Source organism: Chinchilla lanigera, unplaced genomic scaffold (assembly GCF_000276665.1).
Source record: "Chinchilla lanigera isolate Chin_1 unplaced genomic scaffold, ChiLan1.0 scaffold00040, whole genome shotgun sequence".
NCBI classification, from domain to species: domain Eukaryota; kingdom Metazoa; phylum Chordata; class Mammalia; order Rodentia; family Chinchillidae; genus Chinchilla; species Chinchilla lanigera.
The window spans coordinates 19,654,443-19,665,288 of NW_004955441.1; the positions used below are offsets into that span (position 1 = coordinate 19,654,443).

Below are 10,846 nucleotides of genomic sequence, written 5' to 3' on the forward strand. Positions count from 1 at the left end.
TTTTTTTTCTGTCTTATTGAGACAGGGTCTCGCTATGTAGTTGAGGCTGGCCTTGAGCTCACTCTGTAGCTCAGGCTGGTCTCGAACTTGCAACTATCCTCCTGCCTCAGCCTCCCGAGTGCAGGAATTACAGGCGTGCACCACCATGCCCGGCTTATTCTCTAAGTAAAGCTATTTTAAAAGCAAACATAATGTTCCTCAAATACTGTATTTTTTTTTCTCAAATACTGTATTAAAGTAACTAAAAATACCATGTTAGTAACATTTATTAAGTCCCTTGAAGAAACTAATCACTAACTGTTAAATTTTGTAGCAAATAATCACTGCCAGTTGCTGGTATTATGTAACTTTGGCTCAGAAATGGGATGTGTACCAAGAAACTCAAAGCAAAGGTCATTTCTATGTAGTGAGCAGGGCAGGAGGGAACAGTAGACCGCATCTTGCCAGGAGCCCAGGAGTCCAAGGAGAGCAGGGAGGTACAGTAAGGAGGTTTTCAGAGCAAGGCACATATAAAGCTAACTGCCCAAAAGTCATCCAGTGGAGAAGTACCCAGGAAACACTGGCTACAAAACCCACTCAGAAGAATGTGGTCTTCATTGAAAAGATGAAGAAACCTCATCTTACAGGCCTAGTACTGTGGAACTCTAAAATCAGACGCAACCTTAAGTCTCCTGAAATTCTGATTTGTAAACTCCCTTTCCAGCATCTGACGCAAGACATCGCTAAGAACTTTAAACCACATCTGGGCTTCTGCAAGGGGCCAAGGAAGGCATACCTGATGCGCTCCCCCGCCCTTTAAAGACAGGCCTTGCTGTGTAGTTCAGGCTGGTCTTACGCTCACTATGTAGCCCAGACTGGACTCAAACTCAGAGGGATCCTTCCTGCCTCAGCCTAGAGAGTGCTGGGATTACAGGCATGTGCTACCAGTCCCAGCTGGGATTGGTTTGAAAACACCAACCTATCTGCCACCCATGCCATGTGATGTACATAACAATTATTCCAAAAGACACTGATTAACCAGCAGGCGGCAGATGTGGAAAATGTACTCAAGAATCCACTATGATGGGAAACGTTTCAATCGCAAGTTTTTTTCTTCCTTTTACCGATACTTCTGGGCACTGTGTATTTTTTCCATGGGGTCAAAGGTCCATCAGTAAGCATGTGACTAGGAGTGGAAAAACCAGTAACAGGCCAGGCATGGCCGTGCGCGCCTGGAACCCCAGGGCCCAGCGGGAGGCGAAGCGGGAAGCTCGCGGTGAGTCGGGGCTGTCTGGGCCGGCCTGAACCGCACAGTGAAACCCGGTCTCAAAAAGACGCCCCTCCCCGGGAAAAGTGACTGAAATCAGATACTGGCAATTTCCCATTTTCATTTGCGTGTAATTTTATACAAATGTGGGGATGTGAACTATTACTGTAAGTCAAAATGTTTCAGTAAACAAATTTCAGCAGTTCAACTTCGTAACAATTATAACTAAACCTAATGAAGTTTTTGGACAATATTAACATTTAGATTTGTTTAGAAACAAATAAATTTCTCATTGATGCCAGCTAAATGGTTTGCAGCATTTTTACCATACGATACATCCCACCCATTCACTCTACTTTTCTAACTGCTGTCCTACACGCAAGTACGTATTTGGCGGGGCAGGAGGTTCCTGGGTATTGAAACCAGGGCCTTCACACTAAGCTACACTCCTAGCCTTTTGTTGTAAGACAAGACTCTCTCACTCAATGGCTAAACTGCCCTGAGGGGGGCCTGACTTGTAACCCGCCTGCCTCAGCCTCCCAGAATGCTAGGCTTACAGGTGTGCACCACACCCAGCTCACAAATACATGTTTTTAATTGTATCTATCTTCTGTGCTGCTCCTGTGAGCTACTAAAATATACTAAACCATTTTTTAAGTATCAGAAAAGAGAAATATCAACTTTCTCTAGAGATACACTAATATAAAAAAATAAAAGTATAACCCTGAGATACCCTTAGAATACACACAGAAAATAAATCAAAGCGAGGCACAGTGGTGCACATCTATAATCCCAGCACTTGGGGAGGCTAATACAGGATTGCCACAAGTTCAAAACCACCCTGGGGTATGTAACAAGTTCAAGGCCAGCCTAAACTGCACAGTGAGACCCTGTGTGAAAAAGAAAAGGAAGAAAAAAAGAAAAAGTAAATGAAAAGCCAAGCATGACGGTACACACCTATAACCCCCAGTCTGGGGCCAGCCTGGGCTAGATTAGCCTGAGCTACACAGTGCGGCCTTGTCTTAAGGAAAGAAACAGTGAGTGAGTGACGCCCTTTCTCTCAACAAGACCTAGCTGGAAAATAACCAGCCGTGCAAATCAGAGACAGGGAAGGCCAGGCCCCGCCACCCTGGCCTTCACCACTCTCCCGCTCGGGGCTGCTCAGCAAGGCGAGCAAGGCAGGAGAGGGCCACTCAGGCGTTTGTGCTTCTGATCACTGGTTTTCAAGGCTCCTTGTTTTCCAGGTGGGTCTTATTTCTGAGGAAACAGGGTATTTGGGCTCAAATCACTCTTCATAAAAATACTCACGTAAACCTCAAACTGGGAGTGGTGGTCCACACCTGTAATCCCAACATTATGGGAGGCTGAGGCAGGACAATCCCAAGTTCAAACCCAACGTGGGAAACAAGCAAGGCCCTCTCTCAAAAATAAAAAACAATGCAGCTGTGTGTGAAAGCCCTGGGTTCAATCCCCAGTACCACCACCACCACCAAAAAAAAAAGTCTTTAGCATCAAGTGGTCCACAAAAGCTAAGCTAGCGCTGACAGACTAACCATTTCTACACAGCAATTCAACCGAGTTGTGTGTGCCCGCCTGTAGCAGCTGGCACTGGCACAACTGCCCACATTTTGTTAGTGGGGTGCTCTACAACAGGTGTGGTCTGTATCTGCAACCTGCATTATCCTGACATACAACCGCACCGAACATCATGCGCTATTCTCACGAACTATAGCTACCGCGTACACTGTGTCAAGTCCACGGCTTACACTTTTACTTTTCCTACTACGTTAGGAACTGTGTAACCCTTTCTCCAGTAGAAAGGACAAACACAAGAGCCAGGGACATTGCTCAGCGGCACAGCGCCTGTCTGGCAAGCCCCAGGTTGTGAGTTTGATTCCTGGTGTCCAAAAAAAAAAAAAAAAAAAAGTAGAAACGTGAGTATGAAAGGGGTCTTTTACTTTTGATGCAAAACAAGACTGAAAAACAAAAGGATGGAGAAGGGAAAAAGAAGAGTTGCAAAGAGAGGTCAGCAAGGGACCAAGGGGAAGGAAAAGAAGAGAATACTAATCACCTTTGCTCCAAGTAACAGAATCAGCTTTCAAAATGATGATGAAATGCACAACACAATGAGCAAAAGTGCCAGCTGTGGTGGCGCACACCTGTGACCCCAGCACTTGGGAGGCTGAGGCAGGAGGATTGTTGCAAGTTCGAGACCAGCCTGGGGTACAAAGTGAGCTCAAGGCCACCCTGAACTAAATATTGAGACCCTGTTTCAAAAGGACCAAAAAAAAAAGAAAAAAAGCAAAAGTTTCACTATGGTCAAACACTTAGTCTAAGGTTTTAAAGACGAATAGTTAACAAATGAAGCAATCTCTCACTGCTGACTATAAATATGCTTGCTTGTTTCGGCAGCACTACACTTTTGACTATAAAAATAGTATCCTAAAAATAGTATGGACACATGCAGTCAGCTGACAAAACTGTTTCAAAATATGTCAAAATACACCTAAGATGAAAACACTCAAAACAAAATACCAATCCTAAAAACATGCTATATTAAATGGCTCTTTAATGTGCAGTAGTTTTGGAAATAAAATGTTTGTAAAAAGAAGTAATTTTATCTCCTAACTGTAGAAGTTTAAAACACTGTTATATTAGTGTGCTAGACAGAATGTTATGTAGGAAAGTAAGTAAATAAATTTTAAAAACTAAAAGTTTGAAAACTATTTCCTCTTAGAAGTTCAGGGAACAGAGAATCGCTCTGACGGAGGAACAAAGGCAAGTATTGCTGTCAGACCCGCCAACTGGTTTTTCTGACATTTCTGCCTAAGAACCAAGACTACCGGATTCCTCAATTCACAGGTGGAATGAGTGACATCCAAGCACCACAAAACTGGACAATCTTTCAAAGCTGAATTTTTGTAATTATATATAGAGTAAATGGAAATAAAGTAGCTAGTATTCCTTTCAAAAGGAAACATAAAAATATATATAACAACTGCAAGATGATTGAAGAACACCAGGAGCAATAAAGAATTACAGTTCTGAAAACTGATTTCAGTACCCTTGTTGGGGGCAGTGCTGGGGACCAAACCCAGGACTTGCAAGTATAGGCATGCACTCCACTGCCGAGCTATATCCCCTGTCCCAGGGATAAAAGTGTTATGACTAGCCGGGCGTGGGCCTGTAATCCCAGCACTCGGGAGGCTGAGGCAGGAGGATCGTGGTGAGTTTGAGAACAGCCTGTGCCACAAAGTGAGCTCAAGACCAGCCTGAACTGCATAGTGAGACCCTGTCTCAAAAAGACAGAAAAAAAAAAAAAAGTGTCAAAAAAAGTGTCATGACTGTGAAGAACTTCACTGACTTTTAGTGACCAAAACCAGTTATATAGTCTGCAATTCAAAGAAGAGTCCTACATAACAAAAAAGTGTTGTAATGCTTCTGAACGTCCCACTGGACAGTTTAAAAAGTTAAAAAACAAAAATCTGAGCCTAAAAGTTAACTGTTTTAAACATATTTTCTGTATAGTTTTAACAGACCAAATCTTCTAAGTACACTACTGACATAAGCTAAGATTATACTTTGTTTTGCTGAGAATATTACCACAATTATTATTTCTGAAAAATCAGTCTACCAATGAAAATTCAAACTGCTATACTTCACTTGCCAATAAAATCCCTGTGCACATGTATTTGCTGTATGTGAATATGTAGTGAATAACTACAACTGAGAAGTGTCTTAATAGTTTTAGGACTAAAGATTGTTAAATTGGCAATTGGCAAAAACACAAACATGAGGATGTCGTAGAATTTTGTTAATTATTAAAATATTTCATATCACTGCCATTCTTTGTTGCCAAGGGAGAAAAGCATTTTATGCTGTAAAAATTATTTGTAAATATTATTTACTTGGGCATTACTTGCTTATTTTCAATCTTACCAATTCTTACCCCAGAAATCTACTGCATAAATGTTCTGACTTCATATATTATTTCTTTTCCCTTTTGCCTCTATTACTTCTACAAGTACTAAGTCTAGGCTATTTTGTTTTTGTTTTTCTGAAACAGAGTCTTGCTACGCAGTGCAGGCTGGCCATGGACTCTTGGCGATCCTGCTGCCTCAGCTTCCCGCGGTGTAGAATTACAGGTAAGCACCACCACAGCCAGCTGAAATATACTGTTTTATGATAAATTACTTTCCTATTATTTCACTTTTAAGGTTAAGGTGTTTTAAATATTTATTTTGGTCACCCAGTGTAGCCAATGAGTACAAGTAGGTTATATTGCTATTATTATTATAATTACTTGATGGAGACTGAACAAAGGGACTTACATATGCTAAACATGCACTCTACACTGAGCTATACCCCTCAACCAGTTATATGATTTGTAAATTTTATAATAATTACAAAACACAGAGAGGAGTGCTGACTCCGAGCCCTTGGTTTGGGACACCTGAGCAAGCGACGCGGCCAGTGTGGTAACAAGCCAGAGGCCGGAACACACTGGCACTCACAGAGGAGTGTTCGGGCTGACAGCGGGTCGACTGACGAGGACAGCCACAGACGCTCACCACTGACCACACGGGACTGCAGGGCAAGCGGCTGCCTCTGCAGAGGGACACCTGGCCACTCAGCAGATCAAGGCTGGAAGCTGCAGGAAAGGGACCCACGCTGGGCCCGGGGGCAGGCCTGTCACTCAGCACTGTGGCAGGCGGAGGCAAGGAGACTGCAAGCTCACCCAGCCCACGCAACTAAGCAAGGCCCTGTCTCAAAATTAGAAAATAAAGTATGGGCTGAGGGTTAACTCAGTGAGAAGGTCCAGTTTAGGGGTGAAAAGAAAAGGTGAAAAACAAGCAATTGTCTTCCTTCACCCTCCATTCACCAAGGACTTTCAGAGGCTGTTCCCCTACAAAAGCCGGGAAGTTTTCAGATAATGGATTTGAACAGAATCCAAAGGCCTCTCAAATCGATGAAATGTTGACGGCAGTTACAAATCCCTGGAAGCCAGGTGTGGCGGCTCATGCCTGTAATCCCAGCACTCGGGAGGCTGAGGCAGGAGGATCACTGTGACATCAAGGCCAGTCTGGGCTACAAAATGAGTTTAAGGCCAGCCTGAACTACACACTGAGACTCCTCTCAAAAGAGACAACTAAATGCATTCATTCATTCACTCCTTCACATATTTAAAGACAGCTCAAAAAATAACTTAAGACAGCTCAGTCAAGTCCAGTAATCCCTGCCACGCTACCTACAGTGGAACTCTGAGTTCCCAGAACCACAAGAACACTATGAAAATGTATCTGCACACTCAACCATTCATTTGGTCTCACCATGAATCGTTACTACTGTACGGCTAAACGGAGCCTCGTTTTAAGACACGACACTGCCAGGAAGTGAACCACGCCCAACCACTTCTACTTTCGAGCCCTGTCCAAAGACCAGCTAAGGCCAAGTTCAGGAACAGTTATAGTGATTTTGCTAACCTTTCCATTTGTATCATGCTATTTTTTCACCACTTCTCTAAGACCTGATAACCTCTTAAACTAGGCCACCTGTAACCACTTTTGAAAACTTCACGGGAAGGAGCACAGACCGCTGATCCATGTGAGGCTCGTCACGGATCAGCCCCACCCCCATCATGAACTGGGGAGGCCACAGCCGACAGTGAAGCACTGTCAGTGTGTGGAAGATTAATTTACAGAAGAAAATAACACAAGCATCACAAAGGACATTCTTCAGGACACAGCATATAATCATATAGCGAATGACTCTAAAAAAATGAGAGGAGACAGCTATCAAAAAGTGAAAATTACTCAGGCATGGTGGCACACACCTCTAATTCCAGCACTCAGGAGCCTGAGGCAGGAGGATCACCCTGAGTTGAGGCCAGCCTAGGCAATAAAGTGAGTTCCAGGACAGCCTGAACTGAAAATAAATTGATTAAACATATTTATGTGATTAAATATATTTAAGTGCATTTTAGGTCAAATATGCTTAGACTGAGCTAATTAAGATCTGGTATACAAGCGGGGCGTGGTGGCGCACGCCTGTAATCCCAGCACTCAGGAGGTTGAGGCAGGAGGATCACTGTGAGTTCGAGACTAGCCTGGGCTACAAAGTGAGCTCAAGGCCAGCCTGAACTGCACAGCAACACCCTGTCTCAAAAAGACCAAAAAAAAAAATCTGGTATACAAATGGACAAAGCCACTGTTAACAGAGGGCAATGTCTGAAATCACTATACTATTAACTTAAAAAGGAAGATAATTACACTGCACTGTACATTCAAAATACAACATAAACCTTACAAAAATTAGGTCTTGGAGGCTCAGGATATATGTGAAAGAAGCCACTAATCAGTAGGCGTTTACAGATCTAAATGCATCCAGCCCTGACCTAAACCAAGCGCTGGGCAGCGGACTGTCCCCACCCTGTGCTCCAGGCTTGTCAGTCATGAGACGGGTACTCCCTAGCTGGGCGTGAGCTGTGCATCCCCTGGGCTGGGCGTCCTGGCGCACACAAGGCCCTCCTCCTGATGCCCTCTACTTGAGAAATTAAAATACACCTGGACGTATTATGAAGAATGCCAAGTTATTTGTAATGACAAAAGTCAGACCTTAAGAAAAATCTCTTGCTTTCTTCGGTCAGTGTGGTGTCCACAGCTGTTCACCTTTGTCGGAAGGCCTTGAGGTAATTTCCAGAGGGCAATGAACTTACAGTCGTTACACGGACATGATCACAGTAAAATGTGCGTCTGCCTGCCCACTTCAAACAATCCAATATTCTTCAGTCAAGATCAGCCCCCTGAAAGCCCCAAGTAAACCGAAGAGAGGAGTACTTTACGAGAAACACTTACTTGGGAAACCAATTTAGTCCCAGGTGCTCTGTCTTGGAATAGAGTATTCTTTCCACCATGTCATAAAGTGGTCTCCAAGGTAACTCCAAGTCATCTCTTGAAAGAAGTTCCTTTTTCCTGATTTAAAAAAAGGGTCGTGTATGTGTGAAACACACCGTCCACGGAGGACCGTTAGCCGCAGTGGGACTTGCTCCTCCCCACGCACAGCCACTCGGGCGGGACGGGGGGTTACCAGGAGCAAGGCCTCGGGCTCGTGCGGTTCTCACACCAAGCAGCACTGGCCGGCGGGGCGCTCGCGCCTGTGCCGCCATGACTGCCCATGAGGCTCACTACGGACCCTGGAAGGAGTATTAGTATTTCTAAGATTGTGCTTGACTCTCTGGAAAAGCAAAAGAATACATGATTCCTATCTTCTCAAGGAAGTTATAATCTATATTGGAGAAACAATTAGCATAAGTGAAAAAAGTCAAACACACAGTGGAATACTATAAAAGAGAAGGCTTCCTGGAAGACACGAGTTTTTAATCAAAAGGTAAATTAAATGCACAGTTAAGCTTATAACAGTGCTTTCTGCGATCTTTCCACAATTTGATTTTCATTCTCTAAGACCCTGAAGAAACACCTCAGCAGAAACCATAAGAAATGGACTTACTTTAACAAGTTGATCAGGAGACGGGCAAACCCCTGCATCATGCTGATTTCCAGCTTTGGAATTGACACCAACTCATACAGTAACTTAATGAAAAGAACATGATCTTCTTTGCTAAATTTTCTCCCATAAAGTCGAATATATCTGCAAGGAAAAAAACCAGATAAACCTTTTAAGAATTGGTGACATACTCGTATTCCTTTCTGCAGCAAGGTATAGAACCTACTTCACGTCCATGGAGAGAAGAAGGCATAACAAAATGTGGTATACGTAACACACTGGACTACCCAGCATTAAATATATGAAAATCCTGTCCTTTGCTACAGCACAGGTAAACCTTGAAGGAAATACGCCAACTGTGCATGTGCACCCACACACCAGCATGTTCCGTTTATGCACGACGTGAAATGATCAAACTCAGAAACTCAGAAAAGCAGAACAGCAGGCCAGGTGTGGCAGTACAGGCCCGTAATCCAGGCACTCAGGAGGCTGAGGAAGGAGGATCACCATGAGTTCCAGGCCAAGTAGGGTTACACAGTGAGTTCAAAGCCAACCCGAACTACACAATGAAACCCTGTCTCAAAAAAAAAAAAAGCAGAATGGTGGTTGCCAAAAGTTGGACAGAGGGAAAAATAGGGAGTTGCTGTTTATTATTCAACTGGTATAAACTCAGTCATGCAAAACGAGAGCGTTCCAGAGACCTCTTTACACAGCAAGCAGTTAACAACGCGTACCATCCCGTGCACTTTGAGCTTAAGAGAGGGCTGGGGATGTAGCTCAGTGGTACAAGCGCCTGCCTGGCAAGCACAAGGTCCTGAGTTCAATTCCCAGTACAAAAAAAAACCCAAACAAACCTTAAGAGAGTACACTTATATTATGCTTTTTCTAAGCATACACATATAATAATACGTGTGGTGACATCTTAATTTCAAATATTTCTGGTATTAAGTATTTTGTATCTATTCTTATCACAAAGAACTATACTATACTTTAGTCAAGATATTAACAAGTAAGTATTTTAATAACAAATGTCTTTTTTTACCCTGGTAATGCAGATTATATATATATATATATATATACACAAAGGGTCTTGCTAAATTGCTGAGGCTGGCCCCAAACTTGTGATTTTCCTGCCTCAGCCTCCTGAGTAGCTGCAATTACAGGTGTACACCACCACACTTGGCTTAAACATAGCATGTTTAAGGAGTCTGAAGTAACTACAGCAAAATTACTGGATACCTACAATAATAAATCATTTGAGAAGGGTCATTTTATAGACAAAAACGTAAGTTAACAGAAAGGGGAGCATTACTATTCCTTTTATAATCTGTAGCATTCCAACAGCTATAATCAAATTAAATTTGTGCTGAACTTATAAAGTTAGGATACATGAGAAATTTTCAAAGTTCTCGGTCCAGTAAGAGCATTTAAAAAAATTTTCTCAGGCTGTTCTGAACGTAATCAGCTCCTCGCTGTCATTTTAGGGTATGAGCTCGTGACTTCAGACTAGATCTATGAGACTAGGCAGTACAGGCTGACACCAATGAGCCCTTAGATCCCATTTTAGCTCTTCCTGGATCACTGTGTAAGTTTCCTAAGTGTCCCAGACTAGAAGCAAATGAACCAGTAAGGGTATATGAAGACCCTAAACTGCAGAACACAAGGTAATTTGGAGAAGGTGAATAAACCAGGCAGAAGCTTTCTGAAGCCTCCCTTCAATTCACTCCAAGTTTAAGAGGAAAAGCTAGAAGCATCTGAATGTCCTTTTGAAGGAAAGCAAATTATCCTTAAGAAACCGGCACCCATTCTTAAGCTAAAGGCAAAACAGGAGAGTTAGAAACATTAATCTCTCCTTCTGGTGGCTCTTCAGGCCCTGCCAACACTCCAGACACCTCTACAGTTACGCACACTCTCCCTGTCATTAGAACACCTGGGAACAGCTGAAAGAAGGGGCACTACGCCACTGAACCACTTCGCTACAGCCCACTGCTTCTCCTGAAGGAGAGCCTACGGCCATGCCACCCCGAACGCACCGGGCCTCGTCCGAAGGAGAAAGACAACTGTTTTTTTTTTTTTTTTTTTTCTCCGGTACCAGGA

The 10,846-nt window shown here is 43.2% G+C and overlaps 1 protein-coding gene across 1 annotated transcript in view; it reads right to left on the minus strand.

Annotated features, from left to right (window-relative positions):
* The window catches only part of Psme4 (proteasome activator subunit 4), a gene marked incomplete at its 5' end in the record, with an annotated part of 76,769 nt that extends 67,876 nt beyond the window's left edge, over window positions 1-8,893 (minus strand). Inside the window, 2 exon segments of the mRNA XM_013517590.1 lie at window positions 8,101-8,217; window positions 8,753-8,893. Of these exon segments, the coding sequence (XP_013373044.1) occupies window positions 8,101-8,217; window positions 8,753-8,893 (258 nt within the window).
* Window positions 8,894-10,846: the final 1,953 nt, after the last annotated feature.